This window comes from Dasypus novemcinctus, chromosome 31, assembly GCF_030445035.2.
Source record: "Dasypus novemcinctus isolate mDasNov1 chromosome 31, mDasNov1.1.hap2, whole genome shotgun sequence".
In the NCBI taxonomy this organism is placed as follows: domain Eukaryota; kingdom Metazoa; phylum Chordata; class Mammalia; order Cingulata; family Dasypodidae; genus Dasypus; species Dasypus novemcinctus.
The window spans coordinates 30,519,077-30,542,800 of record NC_080703.1 but is presented as its reverse complement, the minus strand read 5'-3'; the positions used below and the strand labels follow the sequence as shown (position 1 = coordinate 30,542,800).

Sequence of the window (23,724 nt, the reverse complement as noted above, 5' to 3'; positions counted from 1 at the left end):
ATTAGTAATCAAAGAAAATGTGGCATTGGTGTGGAGAAAGTGGCCACGGTGGCTGCTGGGTGTGGGGAATGAGAGGAAGAGATGAGATGTGGAGTCATTTTCGGGACTTGGAGTTGTCCTGGGGGATGCTGTAGGTACAGTTACCGGACATTGTAGGTCCTCCCATGGCCCACTGGGTGGACTGTGGGAGAGTGTGGGCTATGGTGTGGACCATTGACCATGAGGTGCAGCGGTGCTCTGAGATGTATTCACCAAATGCAACGATTGTCTCATGATGATGGACGAGATTGTTGCTATGGGGGGAGGAGTGGGGTGAGGGAGGTGAGGGGGGTATATGGGGACCTCATATTTTTTTAATGTAATATTAAAAAAATAAAGATATGGTATTGAACAACACAAACAGTGGATCCTAAGGAAACCGTGAACTGCAGTTAATAATGCATGTTCATTAACTGTAATAAATGTACCACACTAATGCAAGGTTAATAATAGGGCATTATAGGGAAACCCTATATTTTATGCATGTTTTTTCTGTAGAGCCACAACTTCTCTAATAAAAAGAGAACACAGGATCCTGATAACATGCCTAATTTATCACTTCTGATGATTATGCATTCAGGATGTTTAATGATATAGGTTCAGAAGAGTTCACTATATCACAAATTGAATTCACAGAATGTAAAATAAACCTTGACCAGATACATTAAAATTATAATACGAATATTAAAAAGTGGTAGACGATAACTCTGTGTTAATGTGGAGCTCTGCCACTGCAGATTTATTCCAAACCTCTCAGGCTTTTGCAACAGAGGCTGACAAAAACTGGAATAAGAAATTGTTGAAGATAATGGATTCTAGTCTTTGTATTGTTAAAGGCAACTATGATATACTTGATTAAGCTAAAATAAGAGAAACTTGTAATATTGTAAATTTTCACTAACATTTTCACTATCCATAAATTATTTTGAATGTCTAAATATGGGACCATCTGACTAAATCTGTTTTATTCTGAAAAACAGTGTAACAGTATTGTTAACTTTGTCTTAACTTTGTTTATGATGTGAATATCTTATATCAATGTATAAATATGGCATAAAGTCTTTTTATTTTGTTTCTTCTTTACATTTTGGAGGGGGGCAATGGAGAACACATATTGTCAGAGCTGTCTCACAAAACAAACTTTACTCATTTTTAACTTAATAAATTCATATTCTGTGGCTTAAAAAATAAAAATAAAATAAGAACATAGTAATACTGTATATAGTATCCCTATTTCGAATATTTGATATATGTAAAAATAACATTTTAAAACCACTTATATTTATTCAACAAATATTTCTTTCATTCCAATGTAAAAACCCTGAGTTAAGCTCTGAAAAGGGCATAAATATGTACGTGGTGAGGCCCAACTTCACTGAAATTCAGGCAATAAGTTAGTTACAAAAATAACTAGAATTTAAGATAGAATGTGTTAAGTGTTGTGAGGAAGTAGTACATGACATGCTTTGGTGACCTCCCTGCTGGGAGGACTGAGGAAATCTTTGTAAGAGCAGTGGCCTCTGAACAGGGATACAAAGAATGGATACATCTGCTGAACAGAGATAGGGAACAGGGGAGAATAAAAGAGATTCCAAGCAGAGATAACAGTAGGCACAAAGTTACATAGATGCTTAGAACTTTCTTGAGATGTTTCATAACTCTCAAGAGAGGCAGTTCCATAACTCCATGAAGGGTATTATTGAAATAAGGTCCAAAAAGTAGGGTGGGATCAAACTGTGCTTGGAGAAGAGAAGATGAATTTGAACTTCACCATGCAGACCATGAGACCCAATGAAAACGTGTGAACAAGGGATTGATCAGAACCCTCTGTAAAGATTGGAAAGGGAAGAACATCAACTGGGAGTCCAATGGGGAGTCGGTGCTGGTGGGAATAAGGATGGAGAGGCAGGGATGATCTTTGAAGCGGTATGAGCAAGTGAACACTGGAAGAAAGGGAGAGAAGCAGGAGACATCACCATACTTGGGTTTGGGTCACTGGGAAATGGAGATAGACATGGGGAAGCAGGAGAGGAGCACAGGATTAGAGGGGAAGGCTAGTCTGGGACTGTCGAGGTGCCGATGGATGTCCAGATGGAACAAAGTACAGTGGGGCCATGGGAAATAGGGTGAGAGCTAAAGACTGAAATCTGAGAGTCATTCAATGAAGGAGATTCAAACTGAAGTTGGAGAGTGGGAAGACTCCGAGGAAAAGAATAATTTTTAAATGGTATTTATTTTTTTCCTCTAGTCATGATCATATTTTCAAATGTTCACCATGACAAGAAAACAAGAAATATAGTTACCCAATATTCAATATTAATAGTATATGATCAAGGCAGTGTTTCCCAAACGTGTTCTAGAAACAGTCATTTTATTCTGTGCAGTGGTTGGTATTAGGCATTCAGAAAGAAAGAAAGAGAGAAAGAGAAGAGAGAGAAGGGAGGGAGGGACGGAGGGACGGAGGGGCTGAAGGAGGGTCTCTAGTCAAATCAGCTTGGGAAATGCATAAGCAGAGTTTAATGAACGTCTCTATCACGGGACTCCTCAGAGCCTTGGGTATGATGCCATGCACAGGTTAAGTCTCCAAGAAGAGAATCAGGGTGCAGCTTTCCTTAAACATCATTAGCCAAGGTACACTTCTGTTTCCAGAACCCTTATTACTGTTGTGGAATACAGTTTGAGAACTGTTGCTAGAAAGTACAGGAAGGGGAAAGAGGCTGTACCATTCCTAGAGAACGCTGTCAGTAGGTACTCGCGAATTTAACCTTCATCTATGAAGTAAACTTTTTCGCCAAGCTCCTAGGAACGCTGGACCACAGCCAGGAGACTGTTCGCAGAGTCGTGGTCTTCCTCCTAGTTCTGATTGTGCTGATGGGGCTGCACTAACCTAAGAGTATAAACTGGAGGAAACCATGACTTCCAGGTGTGCACACACCTGGGCTTAACAGTCCTGGTGACTGATCTAAAAAGCAAACAGGACTATTGGCTTACATTATACAGTGCCCCCTGTGGCCCTCCCAGACCTCAGTATCCTCTCCCGTCCCAGGATGGCGGGTCAGAAGACTGGGTCCTGGACCTGGAGAAGGTCCCCTAATCAATCTGAACTTCAGTCCACTCTATAAAAGGTACCCAGTGCCCTTGCTCTGCCTGCTACCTGGGTTTTTCCTTTCCTTTTCCCCCCACCTGGATCCAATATATAATAACAGGGGAATGTATGTTTTTAAAAAATGGAGTGCACTGTCCCAACACAGGTGTTATCAGTCCACCACTAACTATATTTACCTCTATCTAAAATGTCCACTAGGATCCTCATCCTAAGCCTGCCTAGCAACCAAATCAATGCTGAGCCCACCTGATATTAAATTACTCACATGGCCAGTTTAATCCTAGAATCAAAAATTCCCAGTGGTTGCACACGGCTTATTCCTCAGTCATTCCACTAAGGCCCCTCTATGGGCTGGCCGTTCCTTACCTTTCCAGAAGGCTCAGTGTATAAACTCAGATCTGTGCAGGGGGTGACTGAAAGGGAAATATAAGACATGTTCCCAAATTTCCTACTTTAGAGTTTGGAAGAAGGCTGGTGCCTTTAAAAGAATTAAGATTCGGTCTGTGATGAAACTGAGCCACTGAAAATACACTTTGGATGGCTTATGCAAGGCAGGGGACTGCAAAACATAGCAAATCCCATAGTAAATGGTGGACCGTGGTTAACGTCCAAATAAGAGAACGTTCCCTCATGGACTATAACAGATATATAGTACTAATACATGGTGTTAGTATTAGGATGGTTTGTGGGAAAAATACACAAAATATAAGCTATGGACTATAGATAGTAGTAATATGACAACCTTCTTACATCATTTGTAACAACTGTGTCACAACAGTGTAAGGTAGTGGTGGGGGGGCAATGTATAGGAATCCTGTAAGGTCTACATGATTATTCTGTTAACTCACAATTTCTCAAATTAAAAAATAAAAATAAAAAAGAATATAGTATATAACCCGTTTAAAAAATAATAATAAAGTATTGGAAGAGAGACGGCTCAAGTCACTGAGTGCTTCCCTCCCACATGGGAGGTCCTGGGTTTGGTTCCTGGTGCCGTCTAAAAAGACGACGAGCACACAACGAACAGACACAGAGAGCAGACTGTGAGCACAAACAATGGGGAGGGGGGTGAGGATAAACAAATAGAATAAATCTTAAAAAAAAAGAATTAAGAGTTGGTTCTGAAGGTCTGAGGGCAGGGAGGAGGACTGAAGAGCTCCATTTTAAAAATATTGAGTATATTGTGCTACAACAGAGTATCTCAAACTTCTTGGTTTCTGATCCCCTTAATACTCTTAAAAATTACAGAGAACTTTTTTACGTGGGGTATAGTTACTTATCCTCACACCATCAGAAATTAACAGAGAGAAATTTTTAAAACATGAGCCACCAGTTTGCAACTTCTCGGGCCAAGGAACAAGGGCTGCAGCCCTGCACACTGTGGCCTATTTAAATGGCTCCTGGAGAGAACCCTGCGTGCAGAATTAGGCAACACAGCAGCCCGAAGGGAAAGGAAGTGGCTTCCAGATACACAGATGGACCTTTCAGGAAAGGTAGCAGTGAAGGTAAGATAAAGACTTGAAGGGGTAGCTGGGTGAAGAAAAGGGCATTTTTATGATTAGGCATAATAAATAGGAAAGGAGCCACTGACAACTTGAGAAAGAGCACAGGTAGAGAGTAAGCTACGGTGAGGAGGACTATTTCTTCTGAAATCAGAAGTTAAGTTTCATTATAATCCAAACATTTCAAGCAACAAACAGAGAAAATAAGAGCATTCTCTCTAGGAGGGCTTCCGCCTTCCCAGTCACACAGGAGATGGTGTAATTTGGTGAGAATGACAGGGGCAGGAGGGGATTTGGCTGTGAGAAGGGGAGGTGGGGAGAAGCAGCCTCTGTGGATCCTGCAATACTGATTCAACAAGGGAGGAAAGGAATGTGGAGTGATGGCAAAGGCACGCTGAGGTTCACCCGCTAAGTCTGCAGGATCCCCCAGCCAGGCTTTGTGGCTCTGGCCAACAATTCTTGGCAACTCAAGATGTTAAACAACTGCCTGAGCACATGCTTCACTATGAACAAAGACTGCCAGGGACGAGAGATGCAGACCTTAAAAGAATCCCCTTCTATGGAAAGACTGGCAATCGTGGGGAGACTTTAATGTATGTTCTTGATCACAAAGTCCCATAAACAGAGTAGGTGGTCACAGAACTTGTTCCTTCAAAGAGCAGCACATGCAAGGCAACTCCCGTCCACCTAGAACCAGGTCAACAGTGGCAGTGCTTTAGATCAGCAAACAGAGTATGACATCAGTGCCTTCAATTTTCAGAACAAACAGAACATCTCTAAGAACATTCTGCTGAATTCTATAAGCCAAAGAAAACAGGATCGCCAGCTTTAAAAAAATTCATCTAGCTCCACGAAAACACTTTTATCACCATGACATATATAAGGTTTTCATCCAAACTGGCACATGTTGGAGAGCAAATAATAGTACTATTGGTAATTAAGCAGGAACAAATGAGCATACATTAGGTCTAATTCAGGAAAAAAATGGGACATACGGCCTACTCTTATGACATATGACCTACATAGAATTGTAACTGTCAGTTCAGAAACAGATGGAATACACAGGATGATGCCCTGAACCACAAATTCAAAAGGCTGTAGTCAGCTAAACTATAATATTATTGCACAAGACCAGCTGTGAATACAGTCTGAGGAAGGGGATGATTCTTCTCAAGGACAGATGTGGAGTGACCTTGAATCCAAGAAGGCTCAAACAAGAGCAGGTTCTGGGGAAGCGGATTTGGCTCAACTGATAGAGCGTCTGCCTACCCTATGGGAGGTCCAGGGTTCAAACCTGGGGCCTCCTGACCCATGTGATGAGCTGGCCCACACGCAGTACTGCCACGCACAAGGAGTGCTGTGCCGCACAGGGGTGTCCCCCACGCAGGGGAGCCCCACGTGCAAGGAGTGTGCCCCGCAAGGAGAGCCACCCCGTGCGAAAAAAGTACAGACTGCCCAGGAGTGCCGCTGCGCACACAGAGAGATGATGCAGCAAGATGACGCAACAAAAAGAGACAGATTCCCAGTGCCACTGACAAGAATGCAGGTGGACACAGAAGAACACACAGCGAATGGACACAGAGAGTAGACAATGGGGGTGGGGGAAAGAAGTAAAAAATAAATCTTAAAAAAAAAAAGCAGGTGCTGTAGTTAGAATGGTACTGAAAAAATTGTGTTTTTTGTTTTTTGTTTTAAGTGTAAAGTTTAAAGAAGAATGCTATTAGGATAATGAAAGAAAACACCTTCTGGCCAAGCAAGAATCATCAGTGAAACTGAATCAAAAATAAGAGATCTTTTGAATGTTCAGAGCTTCCTTGTAGTGTGTTAGGACAGGACATAAACAAGATGCTTCTCAGAAAAACAATAATAATCTGTGAAAATTGAAAAAAGGAAGGCATGTATGATTACTGGGAATACTGTTTAGATACATGACACTGGCAAGCAGAAACAATAATGATCAATAAGAAATCTTGAGGCTTTGGGGTAGTGGCTCGCAGAGTGTGGTCCCCTCACCAGAAGCATCAGCATCACCTGAGAACTTACTAGAAATGCATGTTTTCATGCCCTGGCACAAACTGACCAAATCAGAATCTCTGCGGTGGGCCCAGCAATCTTTTAAGTTCTCCAGAAGTTAAGATGCACGGAATCAGCTATCTACCAGCCGGGACCAGAAGGAATGGCCTTCTACATCCTGGTAGAGCATTAGGTAAGCTTTATTTTGGAGTGTCACTGCTAAAGTGCTAAATCTTTGGTAATTGAAGTATGAATGATAGCCCATGGCATCGGCTTCCCCTGTGAGCCTGATAGAAACATAAAATCAGACTCTGCATTTACATGATCCCCCAGTGATTCCTGCACACATTAAAGTTTGGTAGACACTAAGCTAGAGGCAGTACATTTAATACATTTAACTAGTGAGTGGGAATAGGGCAACACTCTCCACTTCTGTGCCCTCATCACCAAGTGGGAGGTCCCTAACTCAGGGGAATGGATGACCCTGCAGCCACAGGACAAGGCCCCTACTTGTCATGGCTGACTTTGACCTGTGAGCTGCTTAGTTGTGCACATCTTCAAGGTTTAGCCAAGTGCATACTCTTTTAACTGTTGATGTTAAAATGCCATGCTGTAACGAAAACACAGACCCAAAGTTCAAGCCACAAAATCCCAAAGGTCCCTTGTATCACTTCTCTCATATCTTTTCAAATAGAAAATGAGATATTTTCCAAATCTGGAAACTATTGAGTTGTGAGAGAGAAAAACTGCAAACACAGCCTGCTTCAAAGAAAAACCCAACAGTTTTTTATTTCATCTTTATAATGAGTAAAAAAACAATTATTTTTCCCACCAACCTGATAACATGGATCCCTCATTAGTAGTCTTAGACAAATTAACACTCTCAGAAAATGGATGGATGGGGCTCGATTAACCCACTCTCTGAAAGAAGAAAACAAAAGAGAACATGTTCATGTTTGAAAGCCAAGGATGACACGTCATGAACAATGCAAGTCTGTGAAGGCCAAGGAGGCACATAAAAGAATAAGCACTTAGTTCATTTCAAGCTTCATCTACAACAAGCACTGTCATTTGGCACTTGAACACAACCCATTTTTATGCAAAACCCATATAAACCATCTTTTTCACTATGAAGCCGAGGTCCGCAAATGTATTTGATCCACAGCACCCTTCATGACTCGGTAATTTTTTTCATGGTATCTCTAGGCCCCAAGGAGTAGCTAAAAGTTCCATTAAGAAGTGGTTAGGTCCAACTTAAAAGAATGTATGCCCTGACAACTTTCTGTATCCATTTGCAAAAATAATATACATAACATTAAAAGTTAAACATTACATTCTTAAATAACCACAATTACTTATTAATGGGGTATATGAACCTCTGCACACTCAACTTCTCCAGCCTTGGAATCATATTAGCCACCACCCTCCTTTCCTAGTCCACCCTTTTCCATGGGGCTAGCTTTTTATCACAGCAACCACTGAAAACCCAACTTCACTAAGATTTGCCACCCCCTAAAAAAGGTAGTGCCATCTAATGTTGAAATAGTCGACGACATTGGGTAGTTTGCCCTATGCCTGAGAGATGTGGAGTATCATTTTTTCCTTGAAACTTTAAAATATCCCACTATGCCCTGGGAGTTCACAGCAGGTCCCTGGGGCCTCAGTGCAGAGTTGGGGAAACGCGATGATAAAGTTTTCTGAGGTGAGTTTCTCCAGAAGCAGACCCTGACCAGAAGACTGGTGTGCCAGTAACGATTAAGGACCTGCTCTCCGGAGACACAGCAAGAGAAGAGGGGAAGCCAAGCCAGGGGCATCTCAGGCAAGTCCCATTCACAGGCTGACCGGGCAGGGGAGCTCTGGTCTGTAAGTTACGCCTCACTGAGACAAGGGAACTGGGCTGCCGTACCCCCAAAACCGATGGCACTGGCAGAGGCTGCAGGATGGGCCTGAGGGAACAAAAACAGGCTGGTTCCCCTCTGCATCTGGAGGCAAAGCAGGCTGAAGGAGCCAGGGGGCTGTGAACACTCCAAGGAAGGTGAAAGCCCCACGTCAAAAGGGTGGGGAGAGCTGAGCATTGTGGGCAAAACACCAACATTATCCACCAGCTCTGCATTTAACCATAAAGCAAAGTGCAGAGATTCATTAGAACCCTTTGAAATTAAAACAGCCACTCGAGAAGAAACTGATGGTGTATTTAGTGCCTTCACCCAGAGGCAACTAATGAAACTGGCCTGTTTGGGGGGTTGGGAGGAGGGAGGGGGCCAGAAACTAGATTTTTGCTTCCGGACATTCAATACTTTTAATACCCAAAATACCCTCAGCGGATTTCTGAGAAAGCATTTAACCTAAAATATCACTCCGCTGCCATCAGATGATGCAAGTATCCACTCAGGTGCATTCTGAGAGGCTTTTAAATTATGCTTCTTTCCCAAAGACTTCTTGAAGGGGGGTTAAAATCAGGACAACCGCAGCTGGGGTGCTGAAAGAACCAGAGCAAATGCCCAGGTTCAGAAGAGGTCACGGCGTCTTGGACCCAGCAGCTACTCAAATATGCATTGATTGTGGATGCTCTCACTTTGAGCGGGGCTATAAAGATAAGAATATACAAAAAGAGTGCAGGTACCCCTCGTTAAAGAATCCCTACAAAGGGCAGAGTGGCCAGCATAGGATCCGTCCATCTACATGCTTTCTGTAAACTCTGCTTAGCTCAGAAGGTTCACTCTTTGGTGACACTCATTATCCCTTCCCAGCCCTGCAGGGCACTTTGAGCAGCTGTGCGGTGTCCAGTCAGAGCTTGCAGCACATGTAGTAAAAATGTTAAAGCCTCTCAGTCCGCTCCCAATATTGCTACGTAGGCTGTAGGGCGCGTGAGAGGCAAGACGCCTTTCACGTCAGTTGGCGAGGACACTTGTAACCAAGGAGGTCGAGGAACAGAGTCGAGACTGAGTAGAACTCACAGCTTCCTGTAACTCAGTTTCAGAGTTAGCATGTCTACAAGTAAATCTGTGAAAGCCCCCACAAGTCTGCCCCTTCTAGTCTTCCAGTTGACCAGACCAAACACTTTGGAGTCTTTCTTGCTTCCTCTATTTCCCGCACATACTTCAGCAAATCCCATCTCCTCTACCTTTAATCTATCTCCAGGATCTGACAACTTCTTATTTCCTCCTCCACTACCACCTCGGTTCAAGCCGCCACCACCTTTGGCTTGAGCTACTGCAAAAACCTCACCTCTGGTATCCTTGCTTCCATTTTTGTCCCCCACTCTGCTCTGGTCCCATCTGCTGAGGTGATTCTTTAGATGCCCAAGGTCAAATCACATCACTCCTCTGACTAAACCATCCAACAGCTCCCACTTCATCACGGCCCTACATGAACTGCCTCCCCAGGAAACCTCTTGCCTTATCTCTACCCCTGCTTCGCGGCTCACTCCCTTCCAGCTACGCTGGCCTCTCCGCTGTACCTATCGTCCTTCCCCACTGATCCTCCACCATGTGAGCCAGTACGTAAGGTGCTTCCCATCTCGGCTTTCGTGGCTTTCAAGCACTGGAATTTCCCCGAGAACGACAGAGATGGTCCCCTACAGGATGTGAGGCCAATCACAAGCAAGGATTCTAACCCAGGTACAGGATCCACCAACACAGCACAGAGAGGCGAAGAGTGGAGGCTGAGCACCACCACGCCCTGGAACTTGCCACTGTGCGCACAGCCTGGCATCACCCAAGCAAGGTGGTCTGGGTCCAGGTGATGCTTGCCTTACATTGCCCTCCAATCTAGTTCAAAAATGGTGTTTGGTGTAAATGTTAATAAAAGCTAGAAACAAGAAGTGTCTGCTATTACATGTGTACCCAAGAAAAACTGGGGGGGACAGCCAAAGTTATTCCGTACTAGAATTGAGGTCATTCCTCCCGCCCTCTCCCACCTCCCACAGCTGAGCTTATGGTGCATCAGCGGAGTTGGACACTCTACACATCTGCCGCAGTCAGGTGAAGCTTGTCAACTTGATCCTGGCCTCTGAGGGTAGGAGTTGGCTTTGTCTCCTCTCTAGTCCTGAGAAACTCAGCTTGTCCTTGTATTGGGTTAAAGAGTGTCCTCCCAAATTTGATGGGACCTTATTTGGAAATAGGGTTCTTATAGCTGTTATTACTTATTGTCGACCTGGATTAGGCTGGGCCCTAAATGCAATGACCCGTGTCCTTATGAGAAGGCCGCGTGAAAACAGAGAGAACACCACGTGAAGACGGAGACAGAGACTGAAGAAATGCGTCTACGAGCCGAGGTGCACCACGGATTCCAGCAACCACTAGGGGCTGGGAGGAAAGCTAGCTGGTTTCTCCCTCCGAACTTCCAGAAGGAACCATCACTGGAGACACCTTGATTTGGAGCCTGAGCCTCCAGAACTGTGAGAATCTGTGCCTGCTGGTTTAAGCCATGCAACCTGTGGTACTTGGCTGTAGCAGCCCTAGGAAACTAAACTCATACTCCAGGCCTCACCCCCCCCCCATTGTGGCTGTGGCCCCATAACCTCTGAAGACAAGTTAAGGTTATGGTGAGGCCAAACTGAAGCAGGTGGGCCGTCATCCACATGGCTGGAGTCCTTGTGTACAGAGGACATTCGGACAGTTGGGGAAAAAACAGAGAAAAAGACAGGAAAAAAAACAGACTGCCATATGACAGGGCCGAAATGGAACCACCACCAGAACACTACACATGACTGGAAAAAACACGGCCTGCTGATATTTTTACGTTGGACTTCTAGTGCCCATACTGTGAGCCAGTAAATTCCTGCTGTTGAGCCAGGCAGTTTGTGGTATTCGTCATAGCAGACCTTGCAAACTCAGACAGACCGAAACTGTCTACATATCTCAACCCTGACTGAACAAGACCCACCGCCCTCTGCAGAGCCGGGATGAACATCAGTGGGGACTGCCACTAGACATCTCACCCCCTGCCTCTAGCCACCCCCCATCCGTTCCTTCTGCTGAGACTTATGGAGGAAGTGCTACCATCCCAGGGATGTTTGAGTGCTTCATCTGGATTAGAGACTCCAGCAGAGGCCTGGCTCTACCAAGAAAGGTTGAGCAACATGTTCCAAGAGCATCCTCAGCTGAGAAGAACTCTTCCTGCCATTACCAAGACGCCTGCCCCAGCGCACAGCAACCCCACGGCCCCTCCAGCCCTGGCACCTGGTCAGTGGCCCCCTTTGTTATAAGGGAAAACTCAGCTTTTGCTCTGAAAGTAAAGGCAGAAATATCCAAGGCCCCACTGGTAAACTGCACTGCACTTTGTCCTGACACAATCATATATATGCTGCTTTGGAAAAAACTTGAAATCCATTTTGAATTTAAAACAATCACCTATGGAAACACATTATGGATGTGTTCACATTACAGGGGAAATATCTTTCGTCTTGATAAAGAGGGAGATAGCATATGACTAGCTCTGCCTGATGCAGGGTTGGCTAAAGATAGCATGTAGCATAAACCACAGTGCAAAGAACTCCAAAGATCTAAGAAACAATGATCAAGTTGAAAGAGCCGCTGGCAACTTAACAAGGTTTAATACTGATTACTTTTCATTATATAAAAGGAAAGCCATAGGACATTTTAACAGATGACTGTGACTACAAATCTGTGTGCGCTTGGTATTTTTCCTGTTAGCTATATGCATCTCAGGAGGAAGGTTCATGCCCTTCCCGATGTGTTTTCATGTCAAAGGACTCTCTTTCTCTCTCTAAAAAAGGAGGGGAAGGGAAGGGAAGGCAAGGCAAGGCAAGACAAGACAAAGCAAGACAAAGCAAGGCAAAGCAAGGCAAGGCAAGGGAAGGCAAGGGAAGGCAAGAGTTGGTTCTAGAAGGGAATTTTTAACTTTTAGAGGAGGGTGAGTAAATGAAGAGTTTCAGAGAAGTCTCAGAGATGAAAGTTCTGTTCCAAGCAAATGGCATTTTGTTTTGCTTTGTTTTGCAATTGTGGGACTGAAGCCCAAAGCTATTAATATTTGCATGTGCCTCTGACCTCTGCCATTGTCAATGTAAACAGGATTCCTGAGTCGGCGGCCCGGCTTCTCCTCTCGCTGCACTGACTTCTGAAGAAGCAGTTGCTCCTTCCTTGGCTCCCCGCCCTTAACACCCCACAGGGACGTGGGGCGGCGGGCGGAGCTCTGGAGTTCAAGGGGAATTGCGTGTTCTGTAAGACGATATATACATCTGTTTGCCAAGAGTTGGGGCCTTAGAAACACACAACGGAGCACGACCAAAGCAGAGTGAGTAAGAGTGGTAGATTGTAAAGAGCAGGGCCCTCATTTACTGATGGAACGGCCACAGTGTGGAGGGGCTGAGGGACGCGTCACGGCTGCACAGTAGTGACACAGCTGGGTGCCTGCCTCCCAGGCCAGCGCCAGGCTGTCCCTCCCGCTCCCAGTTCCCACGTCCTGCACAAGGGACTGACTAAAGAGAATTGACTCCAGATAGCTCCAATATGGGAACAGGAGGGCTGGGCAGAGTGGCACGGGGGTCCTTTGAGGCAGCTCTGAGAAATCTGTCTGCATGCAGAGAGTGTTTCCCTGGAGGATACGGCTCAATATAGCAGCCACTCGGGCAGTGAATTCATGAGTAGGCAAATATTTATCCCCTCTTATAACTAAACTTTTGCCACTGCTCTCACGTAACTATTAATACAGGGCAGCAGGATCAGCTCCCACAGCCTTTGTCCGTGACCACCTGCCACAGGGCTTTTCACATCAGATGCTACTGGATGCTGTCAATATGAAAAGGGAAGGAAAAAGGGTCCTGGAGAAAAGAAAAGGTATTTGAGAAAAGAAAGCATAGCCAGGTAGGAAATCAAAATGTGGTGTGGGAGTTCCACTTAAAAAACACACGATGCCATGACGTCGTAGAATGAAGCTGTAAGCGAAGAGTCTCGAAAGGCTGGGGGTTAACTTAACCCACGAGCTGATGCAAACACCGAAAGTTACCAGCCAGACCTCCACTGGTAACATGCTTCTCTCTCAGGCTCTCACTTAGGAAAAAAGCAGTATCTGCAAAAGAAGGCGATTTCAATAAATCAAAATGCAACCAAAAAACTGCCACCCATGACTCAGATTTTAAAGCAGAGGAATTCAAGCCTGTTTCAGACTAAATACTGCCTTAAATTCCTATGCTGAGGCCCAATTTTTCTTGCATAGTTTAAGAAGGAAAATTCAAATAAAGATAACCATGCATCATTTCGTGTGAAGTTGTTCATTACAATGACTGTTTAAGGAATCTTTACTGACGTGCTCCACTATTCTTGCTATCCCCTGCTAATTTCCTGTGTCCCCTACTAACTCTACCACCAAAGCCGTGCCCAATGCCAAGTCGATCCAATGGCTCAGGCTTGTTCCTAAAAACCAGCAGTCTATTGAGTAGAAAGGATTGTCTTCTAGGTCTTCCTTCTACACAGGTGATGAAACTTTCCAGAGACAGGATGCGGTCAAATATTTACTCATTGTCTGCTGTGTGCCAGCCACTGCTAAGCCCAGGGGCACAGCAGAAGAGAAAGCCATGCTCTTGCTCTCACAAAGCAGACATTCCAAAGGAGGAAGTCTAATAATAAACACAGACACATAAAAACGTCTATCGGCTTCTGACCAGTGGAGAACCACCGAGGTGAAGGGCTTAGTGAGGGGTGGGGATGCCATTTTAGGATTGTCAGGGGAGGGTTTTCTGATAAAAGAGCATCTGAGCCAATGGAGGGAGTGAGCCATTTGGAGGTCACAGCCACCACAGCAGAATAGCAGGGTACTCGTCCCTGAGGCGGGAATGAGGTGGTATGTTGAAAGACCAGCAGGGAAGATGGTGGGGCTAGAGCCCAATGCACCACGATAGGGCAGTGGGAACTGAGGTCAGGCAGAGAGCAGGAGCCAGATCTTAAAGTGCTGGGAGCTGTGATGAGAACGGACTGTGAGGAACCCAGGATCAAAGCAGGGAGCCTAGGTAGCCTGTGGCAATGGTCCAAGCCACAGATGATAGCAGCTTGGCCTAGGTTAATAGACGGGGGACACAAAAGCCGAGGGGAGGGCAGGTTGGAATGAAACGATCAAAAGTCCTGTTGGAGGCCTAAGTTAAAGATGTCCAAAGGAGAAAGCGTCCACCACTCAATACCTACCTTAAACAAAGAATGAGCTTACAGCAAGGTACAGCGAGCTAACGAGGCACAGCCTCTTGGAGCAGGGCTGGGTGAGCCTGCACAAGTGGGAGCGTCTGGGGCTTGCTGATTTTTAACTGTGGAAACACGGCTCCTGGAACGTGGCTGTTGCTTATGGGTAGCTTTTGGAAGCATGCGTACTGATGAGAAACTGTCATGTCTTGAGTCGGCCCAGTTTAAACTCGTTCCGATGGTAAATTCTAACTATGGAGAACACGTAGTTCTTTTTCCAGGGAGGGTGAGAACATTTTATATGCCTATTTAAACATCCACATAGATAAATTTCCTAAGAAACAATAGTAAGTAGTAGAAAAGAGAGAAAAGAATTACCCAAGTGATACTTTTCCTTGATACAAAAGTAGGGAAAAAATATGCTTTAATTGTCCTTCATTAATAAAGCACCAGGGAGTCAATGCAGTATAGGGGAAAGCGTACCAGCCAGTATTCTGCCTCAGGACTCAAGTACCCCTCCTTACCGCTCTCCTCTTGCATGTAACAAATGAGGCTGGACTGGATTTTCTTCAGGGTCCACTCCACCTCTATAATTTGATCATGTTTTCTACTGAAAAATGTGTGTTATCTGTGTATCCAGCCACAAAACCATATACACATACATCTCAATAACATTTCAAGAGGAATTTAAAATACAAGAGCTAGAAAACAGCCAGAAAGCATGATAGAAGCTCCAAGTTAGGAGATGGAAAGGAGAAGAATCATTATTTGCTTGAGAGCTGCATGAGATCCTATGCCCTTAGAGTTAATTTTTTTTCTTTCTATGTTTAAGGTTGTGAAGCTCAGAGCAAAAAGGAGACAAAAATGCAAGCTCCTAAGGACTCTCAGCCAATGATCTAGTGCTTTAAAAAACTATCCTCTGTAATAAGGGCAGGATACAATTTTTTATATGCATATTAATCTTTCAAATAAGTAAAGGGAAAAAAGCATAGAATTTTTTAAGAAAAGAAATAAGTAGAGCAAGAGGTAATGTAGCTATTTCCAATAATGCAATAAAGGGTAGATTTTGAAGTTTTTTAGATAATTTCCTGTATTTTTCAAAGTGTTTATGTTAAAACAATGTAAGGCAACGAAAGTGCACTTCATGAAGACTTAGCCACATGCTCTCCAGTAAAACCAGACACACAGCTTGGATTGAGACCAAAGGGCCAGGCCCTGGTCTAGAGGAGCACAGTGTCCACTGGGGAGGAGCAAGAGCCCTGGCATCATAAGGGGAATGAAGGGCAAAGGCAGGTTAAGGGGCCAGAACAAGCCGGAAAGGCAAGAGCCGGGGCAGCGCACATCAGCAGAGGATTAGCATGGGATAGGCTCAGAGGTGGGACGTGACAGTGGCTCAAGAGACTGGGCTCCCGTCTACCATATGGGAGGTCCAGGGTTCAATTCCTGGGACGCACAGGAGTGCTGGCCTACGTGGAGAGCTAGTGCAGCAAGATGACGCAACAAAAAGAGGCACAGAGGGGAGACAATAAGAGATGCAGCAGACCAGGAAGCCGAGGTGGTGCAAGAGATTGGGTGCCTCTCTCCCACTCCAAGGTCCCAGGATCAGTTCCCAGTGCCACTTAAAGAGAAGATAGGCAGGCACAGAAGAACGCACAGCAAATGGACACAGAGAGCAGACAAGGGGGGTGGGAGGGAGGGCAGAAAAAAAAAAATCTTAAAAAAAAGGCTCAGAGGTGAAGGGAGAATAACTTTTGAAGGAGCAAGGAATGGGTCTCCTTGACCCAGGTGGACACAGAGGATGCACTGGGCAGGACCAAAACCAGGCGAGGCCGAGAAGGAAAAAGAGCTCGAAGGCGTTGTGAATCAGCTCAGAACTGGAGCTGTCCCCTGGCCACTGGAAGGTTTTAAGGACCTAAGACCCAAGCCTGAGAATTTGGGGACCTTAATGAAACTTCACCCCTATCCAATTTATGGTCCTAACTTAAAGACCTCTTGAGGGAGTTTCTGAACTATCTGCCAGACCTAGGCGACCAGGGTCTTTTCCCAAGCAAGTAAGAAGAGCTCAGCGGCTCCCACTGGCCTCCCTACTGTCTTATATGGTAAAAATCTCAGGAAGAGCATCACTCCACCAACTTCTTATATTTGAGAAGATGGTCAAGACACGAAACCGATTTCTCACGGCATCCTCACGTCTAGTCTCCTATCCTCACCCCCTTCTGTGACAGGACCTGGATAACCTATGCTGAAGACCAGGTAACTTCCACCAGGAGCCAGGCCCTGGAGTGGAGGTGGGCAGCGAAGGTCTGATGGTCAAGCAAATCAGTCCTCTTGGTTAGAGGTTTCTACGAACCTCCCAGAACACATTTTCTAGCAAATCCTAATAAGATTGTGATAGTTTGGACGAGATGGCTTCCCCTGGTTCGAGGAGTTCTCTCTCAAACATAGTTAAGCATCTTCCGTGCAGATTTGTTTCCAAAAGATTTCAAATTTGTAACAGGTATGTCAGGAGATTGGAGATGAAATAATAAGGGTTACCAAATTGCTTTTGTCAGAAAAGATGAAGTTTTGGTTATGATAAATGAAAATAAGAAACCATGCTATCTGAAATCAGAGTGCTTGGCTCATGCTCACCCCTACAAAAGTCATCGGTAGTGAAGAGGACATATCCTGGTTATTCTAGGATAACAGTGCTGGGAAGAGGCCAGCTAAGTAAACTCACTTTAAAATAACACACCATATTCCACAGCAAAGAGTGGGGAGGGGGGAGTAATAAGATACTATCTTAAAAATTAATAAACTACATAACTAGACATACATTATCTTACATTAACAAAATTTAAGTTATAATTGCAACTCTGCCCTAATTACTAGACCACTTTTTTGGACAAAATCATGGAAATGATCCAATATCCTTTCATTCATTTTGGACTTCTGTAGCTTGAAGAGTTTTATTTTTGTAAACATATTAGAAAAAGTAATCAATTTTGCCTAAAGGCTACCCTTAATCTCTGTTATTTAAGACATGCTCTTTTGATACCCCTATAGTGTCCTCTTCCTTAATAATAATCTCTTCAATTGTCAAGGGGTCTAATTTTGCCAGAGCCTCATTTGTCAGATTCTACCAGTTCACCACCATCACTTTCGATAACTAAGGATGTTTCAGTAAAGGTCAATTTGATTGGTGGTCAGTTAACTAGAGAATATGACCATGTTGCCACAACTTTTACTTTCCTAAACAAAGTGATAGCTACCTTGTCTTGGATAGTAAGCACCCTTGTACTTTCTGGACAGGCGGATGGATAAGATGGATTTATATTCTTATCTGGGGTCTAATACAGACAAATTATTTTAAAAGCAGGAATAAAGTTTCAGAGATCAAAATATGATTCCATACTCTGCCACACATTGAGATTAGCCACCATTGCGTAACCAGGAGTAACCTCAGATTCAGAGGCAACGCTTACCCTTGCCCTGTTGGATTTACCATGAGGTATTTGCAGTTACCTTATCTAGCCCTGGATTAACAAGTCCCATCTAGTTTTAAATGCCACCTGGCAACTTCATTCCTGGGAATCGGGGAGTGGAACAGGTCGACCTTAGGTAAAGAACCCAAAAGGGAGATCTCCAAATGCGTGGTTTAGGGGAAGAACAGAGTTGGGGAAAGTGAGATTAGAGGAGGGACAGTCACAACTTCAACTGGACAGAAACCGAGAGAGGAGATGGAATATACTAGGCAAGCAAATGCTAAGGAGTTGAAATTACTACACAGATGAGACTGAATTCCCAATCAGCCATATCCTGGGGTAAAATTCAGTGGTGTAACATCTGGATATGCTCAGTCGTGTCGACAACCACAATTGCACCAAGGACCAAAGACTCTCACCCCCCCAATCTCACCCAGCCTTTACAATTGTCATAACATACAGTTTGTATTGACCACGTGTTCCCTCATATTGGGAAACCTGGTTACTGTTTTGTTGACCAAGTGGAGTCTGAGTCTCCAGGCAGAAGGGACCATGCGTCCTATTCATCTCTATGTTTTCACCCTGTTTCTTCTCACCTCTGCTGACTCCCTTCTTTGTACAGAGCAGAAGCTCCACAACGGGTGCACTGAATTGAAGCCAAGCCTTCCAGGCAATTAAACCTGATGTTTGCAAAGAAAGCCACACCAGAAAGAACCCTGCAATGCATTTCTTCTGTAAGTATAAAGGTAGAGGGGAAGGGGGGGACTGGGGGCAGTGGTTTGAGCCGTCCTTACCAAGGTTATGCGGGGTGAGGCCCGATGGGAGACCTTTACACTGAAGTCATTTTTAACCCCACCTTGCATTTAGAATAGAACTGAACGTAACACTCCATCTGCAGCCAAAGGACAACATAAAAGGATGCTCTTGAAGTTCAACATTCCTAAATTCCTTCTTGCACAATGAAAGCAAAAGATCTGCCATTGCCTCTTCCTAGTTTGAAAATTTCCAGGGACTGTTCATGTTGCAAGCCAGTAACTCCTCCCCATCTCAGATGCCTCATTAATCACTGCGAATTGGAAAAGGCCTTGAAAGGAGACCTCTCAACTACAGAATGGTTAGGATCTTTTTCAACTGAAGAATGCCAGTCTTTGCCCAAGTATTTTCTCTAATTATTTTTGCATTGAATGCCTTCAGAGTGGGGACAGGATGAGGCCTCTCACATCCTTACTATAAGAAATCTTCTGCCTTCCCCAAAGTACAGGCCTGACAAATGATCTGCTGGACTTCCCTTGGGAAACCCAAGGTAGTTGTCTTCAAAACAAAAGAGTTATTTCCTAATACCATTTCAGCTTAATTATTCTGCTAATAATCATTGTTCTTCTCTGTCAAAGCTCAAGAAGAAAACAGCTGAGAACAACTTAAGGTCCTTTGAGTATTCATTAATCTTTCAACAATCCTTGAATGTATTGTCAAGTACTGAGCAGGGACCCAATTACATAACTTTGGTAAAGATTCCAGGCTTCTTGTATCATCTGAGCCAGTCCCATAATCTTTTATCTAAACTAAGTACAAAGGCATGACAGATGCAGTCCCAATCCTGGATTGCTCTAAAGTACACCAGTATATTTGTCAGTCACTGCACCAAGTTTAAATATCCAATACCAAATAACCTCACTGAAAAGGTCAAATCATTTGGCCACCACTTAGGCATGCATTGATTAACTGACTCATCGGTAGAGGGCCAATGAAGATGCTGTTCTACTTAAAAACATCTCTTGCACTGGACCAAATGAAGATTTTATTTTTGTAAAGACATTCAATTATTAATGCATCTCCTATTTTTCAGAAAAGCCATCATTTTCCCACTCTCATTGGGAGAGAATTCATATATACCAAGTCCTAAAGTGATGGGAAAGATTCAAGATGCTTTATGGGCATCCTTCCAGCAGATGCCTGCGGGGTTTGAGGGTAGGCATCTCCTGGGGGAGAATAAAGACAGGAGCCTAGCATGACAGGAGGCTGGGAATTTCCTTCACATCTGGCATGCTGCATAACAGGCTCTTACTTTAACCACACAAAATGGATAGAAAATTCAATTCTGACTCCAAGCAGAGGACATGCTAAGTAATCCTTCTTCTAAAGGCCCAACACTGGCCTTGTGCAAAAGACACATCAGAGTGCGAAGGAAGGAACATTGGATTTGGTCCTAGAAGAAATGTCTCCATCAGGCTGTAACTGGATGTTACACACTCATCCTTCCTGTCCTCCAAGGTGAGTCTAGAGAAGCCCAGTTAATCAGTAATTGCATCTATTGCAAAACTGTACCGTCAAGATGCTCCCCATGGCATTACCCCGGGTCCCTTTCATAAAGACCCACATAATAAATACCTCCTTGAGTTTAGATAACAGAAAAATAAGGAAAACAATGCAACTTGAGTGTTTTCCCATTTCATTTTATCTGTGAGGAAATTCAGCTAAATTCAGTACCTGGTAGGGATGATTTTAATTAGCTCGTCTGCAATGCCTACTCACTCACCTTCTTCTAACTGGCCATTGTTCTAGTCTATTTATTTAATGACATTGTGTTCAATCTTGTAAGCTGCTCCGTATCATATTCTAGAGACATACTGCATAAAATTTGCCATTCTTGGGAAAAAGTCTGTGTATCTTTCCTGGGAAAACCTTACCTGCATATGAGTCTATTTTTCACCAAGGCTGTAAAGATCTCATGAAATAGTTTATGCTGAGGGTGTTGGCTGAAATTTCTCTCATTCTTGTAGTTTATACTGAGAGGAAACAAAGAAAAAAGCATTTTGTAACTAAAAGTCATTTAGGCTGCCTCCAAGGTATCAAAGCAGGCAAAAGATCGCCTATATTCACGCAAATATAAAATGGTCTTAAGGTTTAACGCATTGCTATAGGCAATGTAAAGTTAATAATATAGATTATGGTCAAGCATAAGTATTCCATCTTACCATACTAACTTTTTCCTATAAATATTTAATAGTTAAAAGAGGGTGGAGTTACAAATGGGAAGTGTTAATAGAGAAAACTGTGTGTGAGGTTGGGTATATGGAACCTCTGTATGTTCTGCCTGATTTCTCTGTAAACCTACAATTTCTCTAACATATATATATGTATAAATTGGGTGGAGTATATGCAGGCAAAGTATTGGGACACATTATCTAGACAGCTTTGCAATAAGCCAGAGAAGGATCCCTTCCCTCATTTTCCACGCCACCCCCCCCCAACCTCACTTGGCTACCATAGCCATCCACACCAGTGATGGTCACAGGTATTTCCGTGTAGATAACAAGGATTTACTGAAGACCGCCACTGCCTTTATTTGTAATGTTTTTAAGAAAGTCTTGACGTAGTCCAGCTGCAGCTTCCATTGCTTGATATTACAGCACACCAATGAGGTTAAGACTATCCCCCATTTTCAGGACTTGGAGTTGTCCTGGGTGGTGCTGCAGGGACAGTTGCTGGACATTGTATGTCCTGCCAGGGCCCACTGGGTGGACTGGGGGAGAGTGTAAACTACAATGTAAACCGCTATCCATGTGGTGCAGCAGTGCTCCAAAATGTATTCACCAAATGCGATAAATGTCCCACGATGATGAAAGAGGTTGTTGAAGTGGGAGGAGTGGGGTGGGGGGTGGGGGGGATATATGGGGACCTCATATTTTTTTAATGTAACATTTAAAAAAAAAATAAAGAGAAAAAAAAAAAGAATACCCTCCAAGCACACAGCGACCTCTGACCCAGGAAGCAGAGTGAGGAGCGCTGGCTAGAACCCCAGGGCGGTAGGCAACAACAACAACCAAAAAATCCCATTTCAAAACTGGAAGAGGACAAGACAATGCACAAAAGGGACACGGCCCAGTGCTATGGAATTTATGAGACAATCGTTTTGTGCATATTAAAATAAACTGATTTTAAAATCTAGGCCAAGTAAGCTGTAATTGAAGTGCGCATACCACCTCAAAGGCACGTTTTGTAACCTTATGCAGTCAATTGCAAAATTCTGCCTCCCGAGCCTTTCAGCTGCCATCAGGCAGTGTCTCTCCATCCTGGACAGGTGAGGGCAGTGGCAGATTCCTAGTACCAGGGCACTGGAAGACTGAATGTGTAAAAACAGTTAAAGCAGTTAGTGGAAAGCTGTTGTGGCTCAACTGATAGAGCATCCGCCTACCATACAGGAAGTCCAGGGTTCAATACCCATGGCCTCCTGGCCCATGTGGTGAGCTGGCCCACATGTATTGCTGCCACACAAGGAGTGCCGTGCCACGCAGGGGCGCCCCCCATGTAGGGCAGCCCCACACGCAAGGAGCCGCCCCGCATGAAAAAAACGCAGCCCACTCAAGAGTGGCACCACACACATGGAGAGATGATGCAACAAAAAAAAAGACATAGTTTCCCGGTGCCACACAAGAATGCAAGCGGACACAGAAGAACACACAGCGAATGGACACAGCAAACAACTGGGGGGTACGGGGAGAGAAATAAATAAAATAAATCTTTAATAAATAAATAAATAAAGCAGTTAGTGTTTCTCACTGAAAATGTATTTTTAAATGAGATTATTCAAATGTGCAAACAGACTTAAGAGTCTTAACATCATTTGGCTTTTCGGACTGTTTAATCCATTGCCGTCAAATGAGAGGGAAATAAACTCTAGGCCCAATAAATAAATCATCATCCTACAATCTTCTTGAGACTTCATGCCATTCATAGTTTACATGGCAGTTAGTGCCAAATGACATGAACACACTGTAAAACTGAGAAAATCAGCTCCTGGAAGGGCAGTGGCCCTCAGCAACGCGCAGCTTCTCCAGCCACAGGTCTACATGGTGACAGAAGAGTTAAACACGGCTGAAGCTTTCAATGTTAGAGGCGAGGTATGATCACTTCAACTGAAAACCCGGCTTGTTTTGACAACCACATTCTTTAATCGCCATATCTATTCATGGCGAGAGCTTCTTTTACGCCTTCTTTTTACTGGCAATAAGTGGACAGACCAAAAGCTAATGACAAAGCTTGGGATTAGCTGAGCCAGGTCAACAATCTGGAACCATTTCCTCGTTGAGCAAATGCCAGGAACATGTCCCAAAACTCCCAGGTCAGTGCCACTGGTAGCCAATAAGCCTATTATTTACACATGATATCTGGGAATGATTTAACCACTAACTACAATTGTCACATAAAGAGTACCCATGGTAAATTTTAACAAAGGTTTTAGATTTTAGCTGCTGCGATAAACTCAAATGAAGTGTATGGCTAAGTGAGGTAGGTTGCTGAGGGCAAGGGAGAAATCAAGTTTCTTACCTAAAATTTTCAAGTTCAACAGCTTCCGTGGACTCATGCCATTGACCTCGAGCTCTGTGTCCAGCCACCCTGATGGCGGGCTCAGACTTCGTCATGCTATTTTGGGCACTATCGAAGTTAATGGCTGGAAGCTACAGAAA

The 23,724-nt window shown here is 44.1% G+C and overlaps 1 protein-coding gene across 14 annotated transcripts in view; it reads right to left on the bottom strand.

Moving 5' to 3' along the window:
• The window catches only part of NEK10 (NIMA related kinase 10), a 269,323-nt gene that overhangs the window by 215,143 nt on the left and 30,456 nt on the right, over positions 1-23,724 (bottom strand). For 11 of the 14 annotated variants that reach the window (XM_058290740.2, XM_071212866.1, XM_058290735.2 and 8 more), the window contains 3 exons: positions 23,585-23,715; positions 20,944-21,042; positions 7,497-7,581 (listed from right to left, as the gene is read on the bottom strand). In XM_058290740.2, the coding sequence (XP_058146723.1) occupies positions 7,497-7,581; positions 20,944-21,042; positions 23,585-23,715 (315 nt within the window). Of the gene's footprint in view, positions 1-7,496; positions 7,582-12,671; positions 12,751-20,943; positions 21,043-23,584; positions 23,716-23,724 lie in introns of those variants that run through there. The other 3 variants (XM_071212870.1, XM_071212868.1, XM_071212869.1) reach the window with 3 other exon arrangements.